Source organism: Camelina sativa, chromosome 6 (genome assembly GCF_030686135.1).
Source record: "Camelina sativa cultivar CO46 ecotype springtype chromosome 6, ASM3068613v1".
NCBI classification, from domain to species: Eukaryota; Viridiplantae; Streptophyta; class Magnoliopsida; order Brassicales; family Brassicaceae; genus Camelina; species Camelina sativa.
This window is the reverse complement of record NC_141885.1, coordinates 24,138,255-24,160,895: the sequence shown is the minus strand read 5'-3', so window position 1 is coordinate 24,160,895 and position 22,641 is coordinate 24,138,255. Positions and strand designations below refer to the sequence as shown.

The 22,641-nt window shown below is 37.1% G+C and overlaps 4 protein-coding genes across 6 annotated transcripts; 3 read left to right on the top strand and 1 right to left on the bottom strand.

The window, feature by feature from the left end:
* Positions 1 to 441: 441 nt before the first annotated feature.
* LOC104792686 (annexin D4-like) lies at positions 442 to 2,653 on the top strand. The gene is made up of 6 exons (XM_010518890.2): positions 442 to 571; positions 687 to 871; positions 1,472 to 1,690; positions 1,789 to 2,010; positions 2,113 to 2,184; positions 2,280 to 2,653. Exons 1-6 carry the CDS (start codon positions 526 to 528, stop codon positions 2,493 to 2,495), a joined length of 960 nt encoding a protein of 319 aa, XP_010517192.2. The 5' UTR covers positions 442 to 525; the 3' UTR covers positions 2,496 to 2,653.
* A 6,113-nt stretch (positions 2,654 to 8,766) lies between these two features.
* Positions 8,767 to 9,249, top strand: LOC147942953 (zinc finger BED domain-containing protein RICESLEEPER 2-like). Its single transcript, XM_087456242.1, has one exon. It carries the CDS (start codon positions 8,767 to 8,769, stop codon positions 9,247 to 9,249), a length of 483 nt encoding a protein of 160 aa, XP_087312368.1.
* Positions 9,250 to 19,281: 10,032 nt separating this feature from the next.
* LOC104792678 (uncharacterized) lies at positions 19,282 to 19,808 on the bottom strand. Its single transcript, XM_010518882.3, has 2 exons — positions 19,428 to 19,808; positions 19,282 to 19,335 (listed from the first exon to the last, which is right to left on the bottom strand). The coding sequence occupies exons 1-2, from the start codon at positions 19,806 to 19,808 to the stop codon at positions 19,282 to 19,284; spliced, it is 435 nt and encodes a 144-aa protein (XP_010517184.2).
* Positions 19,809 to 20,011: 203 nt separating this feature from the next.
* On the top strand, positions 20,012 to 22,498 carry LOC147942952 (uncharacterized). 3 transcript variants are annotated; one of them, XM_087454056.1, is made up of 9 exons: positions 20,012 to 20,099; positions 20,182 to 20,305; positions 20,387 to 20,432; positions 20,573 to 20,627; positions 21,016 to 21,111; positions 21,212 to 21,265; positions 21,330 to 21,395; positions 22,072 to 22,150; positions 22,246 to 22,498. In XM_087454056.1, the coding sequence occupies exons 2-9, from the start codon at positions 20,216 to 20,218 to the stop codon at positions 22,321 to 22,323; spliced, it is 564 nt and encodes a 187-aa protein (XP_087310182.1). In that variant the 5' UTR covers positions 20,012 to 20,099; positions 20,182 to 20,215; the 3' UTR covers positions 22,324 to 22,498. The 3 variants fall into 3 exon arrangements, with proteins under 3 accessions (XP_087310182.1, XP_087310180.1, XP_087310181.1); XM_087454054.1 differs by having other exon boundaries at positions 20,029 to 20,099; positions 20,387 to 20,477; XM_087454055.1 differs by having other exon boundaries at positions 20,067 to 20,305; positions 20,387 to 20,477.
* Positions 22,499 to 22,641: the final 143 nt, after the last annotated feature.

Below are 22,641 nucleotides of genomic sequence, written 5' to 3'. Positions count from 1 at the left end.
AATTTTTTTTCACTTTCTTCCTTTTTGTTCTTAGAAAAAACATAGACTAATCTTTTACTAAACAAACCCAATTTTCGTTGCAATTTTTCTAATACATGTTTGAAAACTGTAAAAGAAATCTATCTTTTTCCAAGAACCCCCCGTTTTGTATTATTATTTTTTTTTGGTGAAGCCCCGTTTTGTATTATAATTAAGTACATTTCATATAATGGTCAAACATAATAAATTTCCAGTTAATACAAACTTTAATAAGTCGAAGGAAAGTGTAATTCCTTCTAAACAGTTGTTAACTCTAACTTATGTAATTAAATTTCGTGGGAGTTACTACTTCTTGTTACAACAATACCCCTAGCTAGCTAGCATTTGTCTAATCAGATTTTAAATACCGAAAAAACCCTTGCCTCCCTCCTTAAACCACAACATTACCCTTAATCATCATATAAAACGTGTTGTCCCTCTTCCATAGATTTCCACATAAACTAAAACCAACAAAAAGAAGAAAAAAACTAAAACTCCAAGAGAAAAATGGCTCTTCCTCTCGACCTCGAAAGCCTCACTGAAGCCTTCTCAGGTAATTATAATGAACTAATCTAGTGGTTTTATTAAGATATGTAATGTGGAAGACAAGAATAATTTAGATTTGGGACTGAGAATCATATATATATATATAAATGTACGTATAATAGGGAATCTAGGGATGGGAGTTGATGAGAACGCTTTGATTAGCACACTGGGGAAATCGCACAAGGATCATCGAAAACTATTTAGGAAAGCAAGCAAAGGTTTCTTTGTGGAAGATGAAGAAAGAGCTTTTGAGAAATGTCATGATCACTTCGTCAGACATCTCAAGCTTGAGTTCTCTCGCTTCAATGTCAGTTCTTTCTCCTTTTTTTTTTTTTTTTTTTTTTTTTTTTGTTAAAGGGCTTATGTCAGTTCTTTCTCCTTCGATGATCTTCATTTTTTTTCCAGCTTAATTAATTTCTCTTCACATTTTCCTAAATGTTTTTACCTAATAATAAACCTTTTTTCTTTTTGGAGTCAAAGCGAATAACAAATCAATTATTTCTATTACCTAATAAAAGTAAAAAAAAAAAAAAACCCAAACCATCTATTACTTACAAGTTAATAAGTAAAAAAAAAAGGTAAAACTAAATCTGAATTTGCTTAAAGTAATTATTAATACAGAAACTATTTAGCCAAAATAATTAAGACAGCTGGTTATTTTTCTTATTTTATATTGATTGGTTTTCTATTAGTATGTAATAACATACTCACAAACATTTCTTGAAAAAAGTTAGACGACTGTGATTTGATGGAAACGATTTTTGGAATCACATATTAAAAACCTTAGATAAAACTCGCATTTTATATCAAAACTAATTGACAATGATCGTTAAGCGAACTCACATGATTCATCTCCACTTCCAATATACAATTTTTGTAACAATTAATTTGGTGTGGTGATGTGTAGAACGCGGTGGTGATGTGGGCGATGCATCCATGGGAGAGAGACGCAAGGTTGGTCAAGAAAGCTTTAAAGAAAGGAGAAGAAGCGTACAACCTCATCGTGGAGGTCGCATGCACGCGTTCCGCTGAGGATCTCCTCGGGGCACGTAAAGCTTACCACTCTCTCTTCGACCAGTCAATGGAAGAAGACATTGCCTCTCACGTCCACGGCCCTAATCGCAAGGTCAGCAAATATTAAATGTTTGTTCCTAATTCACATTTCCAAGATTGTGGGAATATCTATAAATTAAAATTCTTCTCATTGACTTGTCTTTGGTGCAGTTGCTTGTGGGGCTCGTGAGTGCTTATAGATACGAAGGGAACAAGGTGAAGGACGATTCCGCCAAATCGGAGGCTAAGACTTTGGCCGAAGCTGTGGCATCTCGCGGAGAAGAAGTCGTAGAAAAGGATGAGGTTGTTAGGATTTTGACCACAAGAAGCAAACCCCATCTTCAACATGTCTACAAACACTTTAACGATATTAAAGGCTCTGATCTTCTTGGGGTAATATAAATTATAACAACTCGCTTCTTATATTATTTTATATACATCCCAATGTTTTTTTAAATAATTTTCTAATGAAATCTTGTGGTGCATGATCATTAGGGTGTATCTCATTCTTCGCTCCTCAATGAAGCATTGCTTTGTTTGCTCAAACCGGCTGTGTATTTCAGCAAGGTAAAGAACCATATTCTCATTCATATTGTTTCAAGACACAAGAGTTAACTTCTTTGGTTTACAAATGTAATTTTGTTGTCATTTGTTTTTTATAGATTTTGGATGCATCTCTGAACAACGAGGCAGACAAGACTACCAAAAAATGGTTGACAAGAGTGTTTGTTACAAGAGCGGATCATAGTGATGAGATGAAAGAGATCAAAGAAGAGTACAATAAGCTTTATGGTGAGACTTTGCCACAAAGAATCCAAGACAAGATTAAAGGGAACTACAGAGATTTCTTGATCACACTCCTCTCCAAATCCGATTGATTCCGTTTTTTGAGAAACTATTACCAAAAAATTTGATTGAACATTCGATTTCCCTTTTATTATGGTTTTATGTTTTTAATTCCAAAATTTGCGTTTTTCAATACCATTTGGTTCGATTTGATAATAAAAAGAGCTTTTGTCATTGCTGACATGAAAAATTGGTCTGTTTAGGGAAGTAAATATTGTGTGCTCTGTTTTGTTTCTTTGTTTTCATTTTTGATAGAGTGCGATAACAAGTGATTAACGTAACTATACAAAAGTAGTGAAACACCAGTTTTATGTTAATTTAAGCTTGAAGTTAGCTTAAGAAGGAAGCTATCATAATCCTAACCAAGTTATGGTTATTCAGAGATAATTGTTAATATATATTTAGGAGTTATTTAAATATGAGTGTTTTCTATCAGGATTAGGATTAGAGTTTTCTTATATAAGGAGATGCTAAGGTGTAGCATAACTTATTAGTTGTGAGAGATATTTGAGAGAAAGAGTTTAAGTTTTGAGATATTTTCTTAAGCTACATAAAGATAGTCATTCTTTATATTTGTGTTCTTATATCTTTAAACTCAATATTTGGTAGCCAGGCTGTTAGAACTCGTTCATGGTGATCTTTGTGGTACTATAACTCCAAGTACGTCGGCTGAAAACAAGTATGTTTTTGTTCTTATTGATGACTGCTCTAGATATATGTGGACGATTCTCTTGACAGAAAAGAGTGATGCGTTTACCGTGGTGGAGCAAGAAACAAGAATGAGTATACAAACTTTCAGAACAGATCGAGGAGGTGAGTTTGTATCACAAGAATTTAATTCTTTTTGCGAGGACTTAGGAAAAAAGAGGCATCTTACGGCTCTGTACACTCCTCAACAAAATAGTGTTGTGGAGAGACGAAACAGGACGTTAATGGAGATGATGAGAAGTGATGCGGTCATCAAACCACCAGCTGAACCAAAGCTCATTCAAACCGAATACACCAAGCCAATCAAACCCGACCATGACATATTCTCATTGTTTGAACCATATCAACTCAAAAACGAAGATTCAGGAAATCACTTGTAAAATATTTTCAGCTCATCTACAAAACACCCCAAAGAAGAATCAGAACAAAAGAAGTTCACACGAAGGAGTTATTCAATTTACAAGTCAGAAAACCTCCAATGGAAGCGATGGAGACAAACGATCATTCATTGAATCACCCCAACGAAACAGGAGGAACCGAGTTTCAAACCAAATTGTTTTGGAAACTTAACTGGTTAACGCATCAGAGGAGCTCGTTGAATTGGAATCAAGTCATACCAATTTTGGTTTAGGAGATACTAATTTTCTAAACTGAAAGATCCTCGACTTTCCTTATTTGGAACCTTACGGATTTCGGAGACTCCAAACGTATCATTGGCACCCATGAGAGTTTGTGTTACTTCTAGAAGCTCCCTACAACACTCTAAAGTGCACCAAGACACATGGGATGAGGCGGATCCTCTCCCACCTTCACTTTCCATATCCGGAACCAAGCTTGCCTTATTTGCCTTGTTTGGAGCTTAAGGAGATTGATTGTTCAGCAATGACTCTTTCCCTATCAAAGCTGGCTGCATATTAAAGACAATCTGCACGTCCCAGAGTGTTCCAAGAAGTCGCACCTTCCTTCCAAAGCTCTCAAGATACAAGCAACAAGAGATTCCTTATTTGGCGGATACACCACAATCTCATCCAACGGCCATATGCATTAAATTTGATTCATTTGTTTCTTTCTTTAAACTTTTAAAACGTTAGAGTAGTCTTATTTTTTGAGCCTATATAAGATCAATTTGTTCCTCTTTGTAAAGACACCCTTGATCATCTTTAAAGTAATAAGAATCTTTTCTTTTGTCAAAGTTTGAGTCTTTGTCATTTATTCATTAGTCTTAAGAGAGTGAGTTTCTTAGGCCTGTTTGAATCTGCGGATTAAGTTTGTCGATAAGTTCAACATCCTTATTTCGTTCATTGATCGAGTGAGTCGATTAACCCACTGATTGAGAGAGTCAATCACACTATCTCCACATCGTTTCCATTCTTTCGAGGGATTTAGCTTGGAATCTCCATTCTTACGAGGGATTAAGCTTGGAATCTCTTGATCATTGAGTGATCATAAGTTGGACCGGTTCAAATCTTATATCAAGAAGTTTTCTAAAGCATATGTCAGTTCCTAACTACTTATGGGGCGAAGCAGTGCATCATTCTTCATACATTTGAATAGGTTGGCTACAAGAGTACTCAATGATAAAACCCATTATGAAGCTTTGCGAGCAAAGAAACCTAATCTCAGTCATCTTCGAGTATTTGGCTGCATTGGATACGCTAAAATTGAAAAACCTCACTTGAAGAATCTTGATGAGAGATCACCCAAGCTAGTTCATCTAGGCACAAAACCATGATCAAAAGCATATTGGTTGTTTGATCCACAGCCTCGGAAGGTTGTGGTCAGTCGTTTTTGTGTCTTTGACGAAACATTGAGCTGGAACTGGGATAAAACATGCACATAATAAGATAAAGCTGGGATTTTCAAGCTTAGCTTTGATGTTTATGGTAATCATGACATTCAAGGAACATGAGCAGAGAACGAAACAGAGCATGATAAAAGGATCACCAAAGATGTTGAGGAATCATAAACAAATATTGATAATGACAATAATGGAGAAGAAAGTGAAGAATATGAAGATGGTAGCGATGGTGAGAACCAAGATCAATCTTTAGAACTCAGGAGAACCATAAGACAGAGGAAGAAGCCGGTTCATCTTAATGATTATGTCTTGCCAAAACATCTTGACAACTATGCTTTACTCACCGAAGAAGAAGGGGAGCAGCTACTAATGTGTCTAAATAATGAGGCAATAAATTTCTATGAGGCAAAGGAGTCAGAAAAGTGGATGCTAGCCTATAAAAATGAGATCCATTCCATTGAGAAAAATCATTCATGGAGTCTAGTTGATCTGCCTCATGGAGCAAAGCCAATAGGTAGGTCTTAAGTGGGTGTTTAAGCTAAAAAGAAATTCTGATGGTAGCATAAACAAATACAAAGCCAAGCTTGTAGCAAAAGGATATGTGCAGAAATATGCAATTGACTTTGAAGAAGTGTTTGCTCATGTGGCCAGAATAGAGACAATTTGACTTCTCATTAGCCTTGCCGCGATGAATGGATGGGAGATACATCACCTAGACATGGAAACAATGTTTCTTCATGGAGAGTTAAAAGAAACTATTTATGTCAGAGTTCACCGGACCGCATGCAGATGGTTGATTTCTTCTTGAGAGCTGGCTTGGGTCGCGGTCAGTGCGTCCAGGTGGGTGTTGGTCCTTTGTTCCTTTTGATCAAGGTGTCCCGTTATCCCACAGAACATCTCTTCGACACTTGAAATCAGCGAGTTTCCAAACAGTGCGAGTGGCCCTGGGGTTAGAGTCGCCTCGGTTCCGAAGTTGTCTGTCTGTGGTCGCGGCCTTTCTTGGAGCGTCCGGAGTTGGAAGGGCGGCTGGTCCTAGTTGGTCCGTTGTCGAGGTGGTCATTCCTCCTGAAAATCCAATTTCCTTATTTGGGTTGGTGTTATCGACGTTGTGACACCCTGGTTTCAGAGACTTGCAGAGAGTTTTAAAAGAATTGATTTGGCCACCTATGTCACTAAAGTGCACTTATCTTTTCGGTCAAGGGTTCTGAGAGAACTCCACAGTTAAGCGTGCTTATGCTGGAGTAGTCTCAGGATGGCTGACCTTCCGGGAAGTGACTGTCAGAACTGTGCGAGTGAGGACAAAACACAGGGAAAGACCATGTGGTGATTTGTAGGGACGATAACAAGACTTTAAAACCTCCCAGACGTAGCAAACCAATCGTCGGATAGAGATGGGCTCACGGGCCTAGTGAGAGGACGTGAGGCCCATAAAGGAAGATGGGCCCATGCACTAGAATTGGACATGGGGCCCACTGAGAGGTGGCGGTCGGGGCGTTACAAGTGGTATCAGAGCCGAACCTAGATGCGTGTAGATTCAAGTGGGCTCAAACCATCGAGGGTGACTATGACGCCCCTGAACCGTTCTAAAATCATCCCGGCCAGAACAGTCCCAGACGCTACATTAAGGAAATATTCACCAACGATCCGACCGAGGTTCTAAAACACATTCAGACCTTTAGCCAGTCCATCGATGATATTTCCACCACTTTAGGCATCACTTAGGCTTTTCAACCCTCATGACGTCCAAGTGTTGAGCCAACCCGGACTAGGTCACTTCAGACATAACTCGCTTTCGAATATAAAACCGAATTTTATTAAATAATAATATGACATAACAAAACAATAACGATTGTGGCCAGGCCTAATGCCAAAAAGATTTTACATAGCGTTTTTAACAAAAAGAAACATACTTCTTGTTTTTACACAAAGAAACAAAATAAATCTACTCCGGGCTCCTATCGAACAGCACACCCTCTAAATCCCTCTAGTGGTTACCTGTAGGACAAAATTTTATCATAAGTAATCTAAGATTACTTAGTGAGTCTCAGGGGTCCCTACAGAAGATTAGATTCCCAAAACCCCACCCCAAAATCACAAGGAATCACAACAATCAATCAATCAGAGAAAGCATGCGGAAATAAGCTAAGCAAACAATCACACACAAGCAATCAATGCAACATGCAAAACTTGATCCAAAACCCGAACCTGAACCCGACCCGAAGTAGGCACTTCGGTTCGGATATGGATGTTGTATATTATCCGATCGGGTTTAGTTCTCCTAAAGATCGGATATCCGATCGGGTTTGGGTATTACCCGATATCCGATCACACCCGAACCAATCCAAACATATCTATACATCTATGATCTATCTATACATCTATACAATCCCTAATAATACAATTGAACTAACCTGCAATAGCCAGATTTTTCTCTTTTTAATTGTCCTCTTGAAACTTCGTCCTTAATCATATAAACTTAAGAGTATTAAAAAGAGCAATACAATCATATAGAGATAGATATAATCAATTGCAGATGTTTGAGTGTTTATATGTTTGAATGTTGGTTTAATGTTTGATATCTCTGTTTGAGTGTTTGTATGTTTATCGACTTATCATTGATCTTGAGAAGGGTTAGGATCTTGAGGAGACTGTTTGTTTTATGTTCTATATCTCTGTTTTTATGTTTGTATGTTGGTTTTATATAATCAATTGCAAATGTTTGACTGTTTGAGTGTTTGTATGTGTTTCGACTTATCATTGATCTTGAGAAGGGTTAGGATCTTGAGAAGACTTATCATTTATTTTTGATATCTCTGTTTTTATGTTTGTATGTTGGTTTTACATAATCAATTGCAGATGTTTGACTGTTTGAGTGTTTGTATGTGTTTCGACTTACAATTGCAGAAGCTAAGTTATAGTTTTTTTATTTACAGATGGATTCATCATCTCCAACTCATGAGAGCAGAGACAGAGAGAGATATGAACATGAAGAGGAAGAAGAATTGTTGACACCAGAGTCTACTTTAAGGGGCAAAAGAAAAAAAAATTCATGGTCATGGAAATCAATCGGGTGGTGGAGGAACAACTTCTGAGCAAAATAAGAGCCCAAGGATACTTCCGCCTAGATCCGGTGTATGGTTCCACTTCACAATAGTACCTGGAAGCCGTGACAGATGTACCTGCAACTATTGTGGAAAAAGGGTTAGGATGTGCAACAAAGTCAGGGACAAAAAACTTGTGCAATCATAAAGATATATGTAAGGCATTAAAGGCGTGGAAAGAAGGTCAAGATGCTACAAAAGGACAATAAGTTATTAATTAAGAAAGAAACCTAGAAAGTGCAAAAGTGCCTGAGCATGTTTTCAGAGAAGCACTTAATCAAATGGTGGTGATAGGAGAGCTACCATTGTCGTTTGTAGAATCCATGGAATTAAGATTCTTTTGTAACAAGTTTAGTCTTCTCTTAATATGGTTAACATTCTCTTAGCAACTTTCTTTATTAGATATGTTTTTACTAATCAAAATTTATCTTCTATAATCTGTTTAGGTAAACTTGTATAAGCCTCACTCAAGAAGGACAACAACAAGAGACATAGTGAAAATGTATCATGAGAGGAAGGCCACACTTAGACAATGGTTTATTGAGAGTGTCACTCACCACTGATATATGGGTATCAACGTTAACAAATATTTTTTTTTCCACTAGATTTAGATCATTACATTTTTATTCTCGATCAGGTTCTCTTATTTAATATGAGCTCCTTCTTTTTTTTTTTCTATCCACAGGTTTAAATTATATGGTTATCACAGAACAATACGTTGATAAACATTGGCGATTGAAGAAGTTAATAATTAGATTCAAGTATGTGCCGGATCACAAAGGTAAGACAATCGCGAATGCTCTTCTACAATGTCTTGCTGACTGGGGGATAGAGAAGGTGTTTACTGTGACTGTGGATAATGCAACTGCTAATAGCAATGCTCTGGGTGAGTTTCAGTCTACCTTCTCTCTAATAAGATCAGATTCTCTAGTGTTGAATGGAGATGACATGCATATGAGATGTGTTGGGCATATTATAAACTTGATAGTTAGAGACGGTATGGCTGAAATGAATAGTAGTGTTACTGCAGTCCGCAATGCTATATCTTATGTCAGATCAGGACCAAATAGGAGAAAGGCCTTTGAGATGAGAGTGGAAACTGGTAGATTCACGAAGGGTAGTTTGCCTCTAGATGTAACCACTAGATTTATTTGCTATGCAGGTGTCTTCTGTTGCTAGTGAAAGTGCTTTTAGCACTAGTGGAAGGATAATAGAACCATATAGAAGTTGTCTTACACACTACATGGTGGAGGTTTTGATGTGTACTGAACAGTGGTTAAAACAAGATATTCATTTTGAAGAAAATGTGCTTACAAATGCACAAATTCTTGCATAAGTGAAATTTGAAGATGAGCTTGAAAGAGGTACTGTTTATTTTTTGTCTATCACTCTATCTGTTTGATGTTGATACAATCTCTAAGTCTTTTTTTGTTGGTCATTTTCTTTCAGAGTTTGAAAATCTAACTCTCTAAGTGGGTTTGGTCCCGGCATGTTTTGAAAGAAGAAGTGAAGAGGGGTTTGATGTTTTGGAGCAGAAGTATGACGGATAAAGAAGAAAAAGGGTTTGATGTTTGTATGAAGAGGACAAATTCATATGATTGTTCTTTTACTTCTCTACTTCCTCATCTCTATAAGACTTGAAATTTACATTTGTTTTAACTATTCTATCTCTTTAAAACTTAAACTCTCAGTTCAGTATTTCAATTCATAATTGATTTTGATTTCAGGTTTTTCCTAACTTCAAATTGAAATCAGTGAATATCGGGTATTTTTATCAATTTCGGATAAAAATACCCAAAACATATCGGATATCCGACGCCAACTTTGGATTTCGGGTAAATCCGAAAGTACCTGAATCCGAAAGCATCCTACCAAACCCGACCCGATTCTATAAAATATCCTATCGGGTTTTATATGTCTACATCCAAACATCCGAACATCTGAATCTGAACCCGATCGGATACCCGAATGCCTAGGCCTACACAAAGGCACAAAATAAATCTACTCCGGGCTCCTATCGAACAACACACCCTCTAAATCCCTATAGTGGTTACTCTACAAGACAAAATTTTATCATAAGTAATCTAATATTACTTAGTGAGTCTCAGGGTCCCTGCAGAAGATTAGATTCCCAAAATCCCACCCCAAAATCACAAGGAATCAATCAATCACCACACACAACAATCAATCAATCAATCAATCAGAGAAAGCGTGCTGAAGTAAGCTAAGCAAACAATCACACACAAGCAATCAATGCAACACGCAAAACTTGAATAAAAAGAAATTTTTTTAAACAAGTTTTACTATGGCCCATATATTCCATCTTACATTCCTTTCCCATTTTATCTCTGCATTACAACCACAAAGGCATGCAACCAGAATAAAACCCCCAATACACCGTCGTGTATAGCATTGATCAAGGTAGCGAGCCAAGATCGAGCTCCTCGCAACTACATGCAAGACTATAATAGTTTGCATGTTGAAACGGCTTCACAGGGAAGGACAGACATATCTCCGTTTCTTAGTGCGCTTATGGCTGCCCGGACCTTCCCGTCACGAACACCACACACTAAGACACACAAGAATTAAGGTTTTAAGTTTATGGCCTTAAAGAACCATAAACCTTTAAAATAAACAACAAAAACCTCACATGCAATAGATCAAACAAATGGAATCCCATTAACATTTGCGATCTACCATGCAATTACCTCACATGCAATGGATTAAGCAAATGGAATTCCATTAACACTTGCGATCCACCATGGAATCCTTCTCAAGCATTATCATATATTTATAGATCTAAAAATCACATAAACATCAAGGAAAAATGCGAGATCTCACATGCAATAGTTCAAATAAACGGATCGACATCAACGTTTATGATCTACCATGGAATTCACCAACCACACACATGCAACTTCAAGAAAACTAACAAGAAATCAAGAAGAATGCACATGCAATTCGAAACTAGCTTGGGTCTACCAACACCAACTAGATCAAAGATATGCTCTCTGAAACTCACAGATTTTTGTAGATCTTCAGCTTCCCAAGCTTGATCTCTTCATTGCTTCTAGATCTCTTCCCGCAGATGAAACAACTCAACTCTCTCTTCCCACACTTAGAAGAAAACTCACTGACTTCTCTCTACACTCACTCGCCAACAGCCTATGGGCGTCTCTCTCTCTCTTTTCTCTTCTCCAAGTGAGAAATGAGGAGTTTATATAGAGAGTGTGGGCGAGCTCCTTGAGCCACACGCAGGGGGTATGTGTCGCCACCACATTACTCCTTCAACACTTGGCAAAAATAACACAAGTGAGGTGTCACTCTCTCGCCACTCCTCTCATGCATTAGTGGGGAATATTCCCTCCCACTAAGCTTCTTCAAATAAATTAATCTTCCACTAACTCCATCTCTTAAAAAATCGAGTGGAATGAGGAATATTCCTCTCCACTACCTCCAATTTCCGATTAAAAGAATTGATTTTGCCACCTATGTCACCAAAGTGCACTTATTTTTTCGGTCAAGGGTCCTGAGAGAACTCCACAGTTAAGCGTGCTTATGCTGGAGTAGTTTCAGGATGGGTGACCTTCAAGGAAGTGACTGTCGGAACTGTGCGAGTGAGGACAAAATACAGAGAAAGATCATGTGGTGATTTGTAGGGAAGGTAACAAGAATTTAAAACCTTCCGGATGTAGCAAACCGGCCGTCGGATAGAGATGGGCTCACGGGCCTAGTGAGAAGACGTGAGGCCCATTAAGGAAAGTGGGCCCATGTACTAGGATTGGACAAGGAGCCCACTGAGAGGTGGCGGTCGAGGCGTTACAGACATGCGTGGTCATCTTGTTGAGCTTCTGTAGGTCCGTCTTTCGTACTTCAAATAAAATTACGACTTGGCTCCCTATACGTGGCACGCCAAATTGTTGATGTCTTGATCGGTAACAATTAGAGATTTGTTTGATGGGAAAAGGTATCAAAATTCTCTTTATAAATATAAGTCGAGGCTTGTAAAAGTCGAGTTACCTTAACTAGACGAGCTAAACACAACGAGAGTAATGTGTTACCAAAAAGTGAACTGCCTCGAGTAGTTCGTCCAATTGGTCAAGTTGACGAGTCAGCCGCTAATTTCCTGTTGTTTTCTATAACTGTTTCTTTTCCTTTTTTTCTCGATCCTTTTTTCAGGGGCCATACGTCCGTAGTTATACGATATTATGTCGGTTCGTCCATCGAAATACCCTGTTCATATTCCAAGATTGTGATTCTTGCGTCTTTACAAATGTTCATGGGTTGGGTCTCATGTTAGGAGTGAAATTCAACCCCCGAGAGGCGGATCCACATGTATTAATGGGAGGTCAGCTGACCTCCCAAATTTTGACAAAAAAAAATTATTTCCTAGTTTTAGAGTTATTTGAGTCCAACCCAATAAATTTTCAGAATATGACTTCCCTTAATTTATGAAAATGAAAGCCTAGTTTTAGAGTTACTAGGTATTTGTCCACGCAATGCGTGGTTGCATGCATAATAGTTTTTATTATATTTATAAAATTTTGTTAAAATGAAATATTATTCTTTAAGTTTTTATTAACAATAACATCAAAGAATGATTTTTGATTTTTTTTCTACTAAAATATGAATCTCAAATTTCTTATAGAAATGATGTGCAAGTTAAACCCTACATTTGTGCCAACATTTTTTGGTATGGTTATTTATTATACCAAAATTAACTATATTATAATAATATAGAAATTTTAAAAATTTCCTAATATGAGTGAATCTATGTTTAATAACTGATTTTAAAAGTTTTTCTTAATGTCATTATAAAATTTAGTAACTACATATAAAATTATTGTGTATAAAATATTTCTCATTTCAAAGTTTAAAGCAATATATATATATATGACTATAAATTTAGCTAACCAAATAATTAAAAAATATTAAAATTTATCAAAAAAACATTTTCTCTTGAAAGATAAATAAGTTAGTAGGAGGAATAAATTAATGTAGAATTATTGGATAGGAGTTACATTTGAGTTAAATGTAGTTACATGCCTTTAAAAATCAGTTAATTATAAATAAATATTTTAATTTGTTATAACTTAAAATAAAAGGAATACCAAGTGGTCCAATCAAAATTCTCATGATTTGGTTGTTTGTTGATATAAACTTAACACTCACACATAATATTTCAAAATGAAAAATATTACTTTTGAATTGACAAACTAAATTAGTTTTCTTATAAAATTATATAAACTTCAATCTCAATAATTTTTAAAACCCCAAGGATAACTTATATCTTTTTGGTTTTTTTTTTCACTCATCAATTTAATATATAGTGGTAGATTTCATACTAATAGTTTCATCTTTAGAGAATTTAGTTAAATGATATTTTTAAAATTATATTATGTTTTTATAATTCACTTCCAGTTAAATATGACTTCTTTTTAGGATCATTTTTCATTTTGATTAAAACACAAAGACCAATTTTTTAATTATGTTCTTTTTTGTTTTCAAAAACCTCAAATCATAAATAAAATAAATATTATATTGATCTTTGCAAATTTATCTATTGGATCACAAAACAACGTAGACTTTATAAATAGAGTTGATAGACTTTACAAAACAAAATAGACTTTATAAATGGATAATTATATTCATCTTTAGATATTATATTGATCTTTATAAATTATTAAAAATGATACATGAATATGTGAGATAACCAGAGACATAATAGATAATTAGATATGGATAATTTCAACTTCATGATCTTATTGTGTGGTGAATATTGTAAGAAAGTATGAAAATAATGACTTATAAGATGTTAATATAAAATAGACAATGGAGATAAACCTTTTAAAACATTAAAAAAAAACAATATAAGATATACATATCATACAAATTCTAAAACTAAGCTTTTACAATGATATTTGATTTGATTTTTTTAACCCATACAACAACAATAACAAAACAAAACACAAAAAAAAAAAAAAAAAAAAAAGATTTGAGATATAGTGGAAGAAGATGAGAGAATGAAAGAGTGAAAAACTAAGAAAATAAGATAATGAGTATTTATAGGAAGAGAAGTAATGAAAAATTACATTTAGAAAATTGAGAATTACAATTCTAATTTATTGTTTTGTTTTAATACAACTTAGTGGAGAATTCTAATTTATTGTTTTGTTTTAATACAATTGATTAATACAATTTAGTGGAGAAATAAAGTGAATGCATAATTTATAGGAGGAATCTATATGATTTCAGTTTTATATTATGTGAGTTAAATGTGAAGATTAATTGTTTTTTAATTTGTGTTTTAATATAAATATATTTTTTTTGTTAAAATTGCATTGCCAAGTGGATCAATAAGGAGCGAGTGAAACCTAATTTGTTTACGCTAATAATTTATTTTGTGCTTATATTAATTAAAGAAGCAAGCCTCTTTTTTAAGTGAACCAAAACAAAAACAAAAAGGAAAGAGAAAGAAGCAACCGTCGTTCGTCGTGTTGGTGTGTCTGTGTGTGTATTTGCAATTTCTCTGTTTCACGCCTTCACTACAACATATTCTTCAAAACCAGGTAAATTTATTAGATACAAAACTAGATTTTGTTTTATAATCAAATTATTATTTTTTAAAAGTTACATTTAGAAATAAAAATTCCAATACATGGTTTTATTTTATGTGAACCACCATCTACATCTAGTAGAGAACCACCATCTCCATTTTGCAGTGAATCAGATGATATTGATTTACCTTGGGATCCTGCTCATTTTAAAAGAATAGCAGACTATCATCTGAATCAAAAAGATGAGGTAATTCGAAAATACTTGATTCGAGGTCCTTGTCAACCTCGTGGACGTACGTTTAAGAGATGTTTTTCAGCCATGAAGATGTAAATACATAGACTTTAGATTGCTAAAAGGATACTTCATTCATAAGGAAAACAATGGCTATATAGCCTTACAGGATAACTGAAGCAACTGAAAAATAGCAAACTACTTGACCACGACTTCTAATCAACAACTCCTACAAACTAGGATATGATTGACCCACTCCTTAGACTCGTTCAAACATAACCACACTAACAATCCCTCCCTTAAGCTAAATCTGGCTCTGCATTTAGCTTAGCTTACTTCACTAGCATTAAGCACTCCAAACATTCCACGAAGCTTCTCAAAATGGTCCAACTTCAATGGCTTTGTAAACACGTCTGCAATCTGATCCTTTGACGGGCAGTGATTCACCTTAAAAATTCCTCTTCTCACCAACTCCCTGAGATAGTGAAACCTTACTTCAATATGCTTACTCTTTCCATGAAGGACCGGATTTTTTGATAGTTTAATGGTGGAGCTGTTGTCACACATGATCTCTGTTTCTGTTTCATCTTCACAACCAATCTTTTCCAAGACTCTCCTGAGCCAGACAACTTGGCAAGCACAAGAGGCTGCAGCTATATATTCTGCTTTGTCAGTGGAGATAGCAACGACTGGTTGTTTCTTCGACGTCCATGAAATAGCTCTTGAAGCCAACATAAACACAAATCCAGATGTGCTCCTCCGGTCGTCGAGATCACCGACATAATCACTATCCGTGAATCCCACTAGCTTTAGACCACCTTCTCCATGCTTGTAAAAAACTCCCAAACTGATTGTACCTTTCAATTATCTTAAAATTCTCTTTGCTGCGAGTCAATGTGACATTCGAGGACTTCCCATGAACCTGCTTATCAAGCAGACACTAAACATTAAGTCAGGCCTCGTCACCGTCGGGTACATAAGGTTTCCAACCAGCTGCTTGAACAACGTCTCATCCACTTTAGTACCCTCATCATCTTTGTACAACTTCGTCCCTGGCACCATTGGGTTTTTTTCACAGGATTACACTCTTCCATACCAAACCTTGCTAGCACTTCCCTTGCGTACCGCCTTTGACAAATGAAAATTCCATTGTTGCATTGCTTCACTTCAACTCCAAGAAAATGCTTCATCTTTCCCAAATCAGACATTTCAAACTCCAACATCATCGACTTCTTAAATTCCTCACACATACCTTTATCATTCCCAGTGTAAATCAAGTCATCAACATAGAGACTAACAATGATGAATTTACCTCCTCTTGTCTTTGTGAACAACGTGTGCTCGGTGGGACACCTTTCAAACTTCTCCCGCATAAAGTAAGCTTCAATTCTACTGTACCACGCTTTTGGTGCTTGTTTGAGACCATACAAAGCCTTTCTTAGTTTGTAAACCTTCTCCTCATCTCCCTCCTTTACAAACCCTTCAGGTTGTTGCACAAACACCTCCTCTTTTAGCTCTCCATGGAGAAAAGCCCTCTTCACGTCAAGCTGAAATACCTCTTAGTTGGACTGAGCTGCCACAACAAGTATAACATGAATGGTGTCCAGTCTTGCCACCGGAGCAAACACTTCGGTGTAATCTACACCATAACATTGTGCGTACCCTTTCGCAACGAGTCTCGCTTTATACTTCTCCACTTCCCCAACTTCATTCACCTTTGTTTTATAAACCCACTTAACTCCAATGGGTTTGAACCTGTTTGGCAACATTGTAAGTTCCCATGTGTTATTACTCTCGATGGCTTCAATCTCACTCATCATCGCATCATCCCACTTTGAGTGCTTTATTGCTTATGCGAATGAGACTGGATCCTCCTCTGCTACCATCTTAACCATCATCATCGCGTTCAGACCTTCTTCTGAGCAATCCCCTGTCTCATAATCTGCCATCCACCCTGGCGCTTTTCTTTCTCAGACCACCATCGTCTTTCTCCCTCCCATCTGGCCACCAGCTTCAGAAATTCCTTCATTACTCAATGGCGCAATAGGTGAGCCTGATGGACTGGCCAAATTGTTGGAGCTATTGTTTAATCCCTCTCGGCTTTCTTCGTCTTGACTCTCTTCATTAGTTTCTTCATCTGCTTCGTCGTTATCACCCCACTCTAACACATCCTTATTGGTTTCCTCCTCAGACCTGTCCCAGTCCCATGACTTATCCTCTTTAAAGACAACATCTTTGCTAACAATCACCTTTCTCGAGACTGGATCATATAATCTCCATGCTTTCGATTCATCACTCACTCCAAGAAGAACACATCTTCTGCTTTTGTCATCTAATTTGTTTCTCCTTTGATCAGGTATGTGAACATGTGACACACACCCAAAAATCCGAAAATACTCCACCACTGGTTTATGGCCACTTCAAGCTTCTTCTGGTGTTTTATCTTCAAGCGCTGCTGTTGGACTTCGATTTTGAGTGTGCACACACCATCTTACATCTTCAGACCAGAAGACTTTGGGAACTCTTCTCTCATTCAGCATGGAGCGAACTGCATTCATGATTGTCCTATTTTTTCTTTCTGAAACTCCGTTTTGTTGCGGTGTATAGGTTGTAGTCAGTTGCCTACTAATGCCGTGAGCTTTGCAGAATTCTTCAAACTCCTTTGAATTAAACTCACCACCTCTATTTGTCCTCAAACATGTTATGTAGACACTAATTTCCTTCTCCACACTCGCTTTAAACGTCTTGAATGCAGTGAAGGCTTCTGATTTCTCATGCAAGAAATAAACCCAAATTTTCCGAGTGAAATCATCAATGAAGCTCAGAAAGTACCTCTTTCCACTGTGTGATGCTGGTTTAATGGGTCCGCATATGTCTGAATGCACCAGCTGGAGCTGCTTTGAGGCTCTCCACGAGCTCTTCTTTGACATGACCTCTCGATGCTGCTTCCCAACTAAGCAGGTGGTGCAGATTTCTTTGGTTGGCTTTAGACAGGGTAACCCAATAACCATCTGTTTCTGAGACAGCATCCTTAATCCATGATGATTCAAGTGACCAAAACGGCAATGCCACATGTGAGCTGCTTTCTCCTCCTCCTCGACTTGAAAGCACATGAGATCTTTTTGTGGCATTGACGCTAATAAGTAGAACATCCTGTTCCCAGTCATATTGGTTTGCATAATCAGTCCCCTCTCAGGATGAAAGACTTTGCAAACTCCACTTTTTGAATCAATATGGCTAGCCCCTTCTCTTGAAGTTCCCCAATGCTTAACAAATTGTTGTTAAGCTCTGGGACATAATACATATCTGAGATCATCTGATTTATGCTGTCGACTTGCATTCGTATGCTCCCTTTTGCCACAACATCCATCCTCATGTCATTACCAAGCTTCACCGTTTGATTGAGATCGTGCTCCATCTTAACGAACCATTCCTTGTTCCCTGTCATATGGTTGATGCAGCCTGAATCAAGAAACCATATCTCCTCCCTCGTGTTAATTTCCTCCACATAGGCCATTAACAACAGGTCTTCTTCCATCTCAGCGTAGTGAACTCTCTTATCTCCTTCGGGACACTCATACTGAAAGTGTCCCAACTTGTGGCATCTGAAGCACTCGATTAAATCTCCGTTCTGGGGTTGTTTTCCTCTGCCCCGACCACGGTCTCCCTTGAACATTCCTCTGCCTCGTCCTCTTCCACTTTTGTCATCATGAACAACTTTGAGGACATGTTCTTCCTCGTGACTGCCAAACATTCGTTGTTCATGAACAAGCAAGCTCCCATGCAATTCATCAATGCTCAACATACTCAGATCATTTGATTCTTCAATCGAACACACGACATAATTGAATTTGTTTGTCAAAGATCTGAGTATCTTACTCACCACCCTGCTCTGCTCCATCTTCTCACCATGCGATTTCAGCTTGTTCACGATTGCCAACGTTCTTCCCAGAAAAGTGTCGATCTTTTCTCCTTCTTTCATGGTCAACAGCTCAAATTCTCTCTGCAACGCTTGAAGCTGTGCCCTTTTCACCTTAGTAGACCTCTGATACTTCTGCCTCATTGAATCCCAAATAGCTTTTGAAGTTCCTTTGTCAAGAATTGTTTCCAAGATTTCCCTATCAATTGATTGGAAAAGAAAGTTCTTGACCTTCAAATCTCTAAGCTTCGCGTCTTCAACCAACTTCCTTTGGGCTTCACTTGATGGTGTTGATCCGATTGCCGCAGCAGGGATTCCTTCTTCCACCAGACTCCACATCTCCTTGCTTCTCAGAAAATTCTCCATTGTTATTGACCTGTAGTCGTAATGACCATCAAATCTGGGAATAGCAAGATGAACAAACTTGTATGAGGTTGACATCTTCTCTCACTCTGTAATTCACTCTTTTCACACAATTTTGCCTTTTTCGTAAACATCAATGGTTAACCTTGTTCCCGATTCATCTCCTCTACGCAATGGTTAACCTTGTTCATCGTCTGTTTATAACCAAACCCGATTCAAGATTCTTGATTTAGCATTAGTTAAAACCAGAACGAGAGAACAAAGAATGCTTAACTATATAACAAACCTCTGTATCAGAAGCAGACGGCGTCGTATCTTGCTTCTCCAAAACAGGGCTTGTGAGATTCGGGTCATGGACAGAGGAAGAAGATTGGTTGTTCTCCCGGGAAGTGAATAGAAGAGGAGAGGTTATAAAGATTGGTTCTTCTTGAGGGGAGAGTTTTCTTCGTTTGGACTGATCGGAGTCGTCGGAAACAGGGGAGGCGCGTTTCAACGGAGGTGTGATTTCATCGGCGGGTAACAATGATGGGGAAGGAGAGTAGTCGTAGTAAGGTGGAGGAGAAGTGATACGGAGCAGAGAGAGATCAATGTCGTTGACGCTCAGATTATGGTTACGGTCTATAACTTTGTCTTCCCTCATCATCATCTTCTTCTTCGTCTTCTTCATTACTCTTCTTTTGCTCTGCTTCCTTCACGAAAAATAAGTTTTGAGAATGAAGATTATTAATCACGTAATCCTTTTGCCTTTGGAATCTTGAAGGCTTTATAGACAAAGATTCCGGTTCAATTTCGGTTTAAATTAAGAGTTAAACGGTTTACGTGAATTACAATTTTAATTATTATTTTTTTTTAGTAAAATTCATATAATCCACACGCGACGTCTTATTATTACATTAAAATCTACGCCGCCGTGATGAGTGTCGCCGGCGTCTACCGTTTAACTCTTTCTCTCCCGCCGGTACTCGTTCTTTTTTTGTCTCTCGCTCTCACGAAACAATGATTTTTGAGATAAATTAGTAATCTTGCTGCTCTGTTTCCAGAAATGTTATCTCCATAACTTCAGCATTCCCGTTAATGGCAATCACACTCCATCTCTGCTACCACATCGCTACTCTGTATTCCACCATAGTCGCCGATTGGTTACCTCCTCTAGTCACAAAATTGGTATTTTTATTATTATTTGAGAATACTTTGGTTCGAATTCGAGCTGTGTCTTACCTCTCTCTTTGTTTGTACTTCTTTTAGGCTTCGAATAAATCTGATGCTGAGGCTGAGCCTTCATATGGTGAAGGTACTCACATCAACGATTCAGTTTATGTATCTTCTATACTCTCTGGTTGATAACATTATATTCACTCCTTTTTGTGTTTCTTCCCATGTTTGTTTGTTATTGAATTGAGTAATGACACTGTCTTCTCTTACCTTTTCTAGGTGAAATGTTGGATAAGAATGGGACAAGGAGGAGCAACCCGTTCGTTTCAGAAGAGTATGTGATATACTACTAAATCCTTGCTTTGGTATATACTTTTCTAATGCCTCTGTAATGACGCTTATGAGTTAGAGAATATGACTGTGGCTGGCTACCATGTTTAAACTACTTCATTGTTTTCATGTTTTGTTCAAGACTCCCACAGAAGAACTGAGTATTGCGGTTTAATGTTTATCTTTTGCTTTTCATAATGAAACTCAAATATGTTTCTGCCTCTTGTTTATGTGGTTTATTTTGGTTCAAATATTTGCCTTAGTTACTTTGGTTTCCCACTTCTGTGGTGATCATGAAAATGTCAGTTGTGTTTCTGATATGGTCTGTCCAAATATTAGATAAAATGTCAAATATTTGACTGAGTTACTTGATGTGCTGCAAAAAATTGCAGGCTTCTCAAGAAGCTGAAGAGATATGGACTCTCTGGAATATTATCCTATGGGTTACTTAATACGGTCTATTACTCCACAGCTTTCCTCTTGGTGTGGTGAGTAGAATGGAATTCTGACAGTAAAGCTACATGAAACATTGTTCTCCATCATAACATACTTGAGCCTGAACAGTAACGATTATCTATATGTATATAGGTTTTATGTGGCCCCAGAACCGGGAAAAATGGGTTATCTTGCTGCGGCTGAGAGGTATGGAATATTCTTCAGCATTTCCTAGTGTTAAAAGGACGTGAGAGATTCGTGTTGCATGCAGATTTCTTAAAGTGATGGCCATGGTCTGGGCTGGAAGCCAAGTTACTAAGCTCATCAGAATCGGAGGGTAAGTAGCTAATCTAAGTTTCTTTTTCTGTTAGTTCTCTGTAGCTTAAGAACATCGTTATGCTCTCATTATAGTTTCATGGGTCTGAGATGCCTTTGAGTAAGCTGTTTAACCGCATCCTTCCAGATCATGATGATGCAGTAGTAATTAAAACCTTTGGCATTGTCCCATCATGATAGATGTGCAGACTAGGCATTATTGTTTTAGCATCAATAATCAAAAAAATCATTTGATTTGCAAAGTTCATAATAAGTGTAGAAACTTTTTGTATTGGTAGGTCCTGAAAAAGTGCCAAGTACTTCAACCTTTTCATGTGTAGGTTTTAGTAGAGATAAGTAATTGTTATTGATAGATATTGGTATATCGCTTTAAGATGCATGTGGTGATGAAAAATGTACCTTCAGTTTGATCCTTTGGCGCAAATCTACTATATTCTTTCCAAATAAGTGTAGAGAAACATGTTTAGGTCTTAGGTGACAAGGTAATGCTAGGGAGAAGTGGTCATATTATTAGTAGATTATTTGTTATGTTAGTGAAAGTGGTTCAAAACCAGTTATAAACATAGTTGATGGATTCAGGGCAGTTGCAGTTTCACTTTCATTTCCAGTTTTGATTGTTGTCGATCTTATCTTGTTGTGATGTTGTTGTTACTCATGAAGAATGTTAATGGATGCAGGGCAGTCGCACTTGCACCTATTGTTGATAGAGGATTGTCGTGGTTTACAGTAAAATGCAAGTTTGAAAGTCAGGGAAAAGTGAGGGCACCAGTATTTATCTGAGTAATACATTTGTAGATAATGACGATGAAAAAGTGATTAATTAACTTGTGGATGCATTGCTCTTTTGACAGGCTTTTGGCGCACTGGTTGGGATATGTCTTGGTCTGGCTTTGATGCTATTTGTCGTTGTGACACTGCTTTGGGCATAGCACAGAATTATAGCTACATTAAGTAGGTTTTGGCTTTTACAATAACTGTGGTTTTTGGTTACAACGGTATGGGACTATATATGGACTTTAGGGACATTGTCGACATTCCTTTCTTGTTTAACAATTAAGTGTAAAAATAATTAAACATGGGGCAATGTTACAAGTGATTTTTTTTTTTTTGGAAAAAACTTACAAAAATCAAAGAAAAAACTTTATAACCAAAATCGCGTGGAACAAACCTAAACCGACCAAAAGCAACAACTCCTACAAACTACTTGACCACGACTTCTAATCAACAACTCCTACAAACTAGGATAT

Excerpts from the sequence above, each read along its gene's own strand:
- LOC147942952 (XM_087454054.1), top strand. The coding sequence starts at position 20,216 with ATGGCAATCACACTCCATCTCTGCTACCACATCGCTACTCTGTATTCC. Across the intron at positions 20,306-20,386 it reads CTCCTCTAGTCACAAAATTG|GCTTCGAATAAATCTGATGC; the intron begins GTATTTTTATTA and ends TACTTCTTTTAG. Across the intron at positions 21,112-21,211 it reads ACAGCTTTCCTCTTGGTGTG|GTTTTATGTGGCCCCAGAAC; the intron begins GTGAGTAGAATG and ends ATATGTATATAG.
- LOC104792678 (XM_010518882.3), bottom strand. The coding sequence starts at position 19,808 with ATGAAGAAGACGAAGAAGAAGATGATGATGAGGGAAGACAAAGTTATA. Across the intron at positions 19,336-19,427 it reads CGTCTGCTTCTGATACAGAG|ACGATGAACAAGGTTAACCA; the intron begins GTTTGTTATATA and ends GGTTATAAACAG.
- LOC104792686 (XM_010518890.2), top strand. The coding sequence starts at position 526 with ATGGCTCTTCCTCTCGACCTCGAAAGCCTCACTGAAGCCTTCTCAG. Across the intron at positions 572-686 it reads CCTCACTGAAGCCTTCTCAG|GGAATCTAGGGATGGGAGTT; the intron begins GTAATTATAATG and ends TACGTATAATAG. Across the intron at positions 2,185-2,279 it reads CGGCTGTGTATTTCAGCAAG|ATTTTGGATGCATCTCTGAA; the intron begins GTAAAGAACCAT and ends TGTTTTTTATAG.
- LOC147942953 (XM_087456242.1), top strand. The coding sequence starts at position 8,767 with ATGGTTATCACAGAACAATACGTTGATAAACATTGGCGATTGAAGAAG.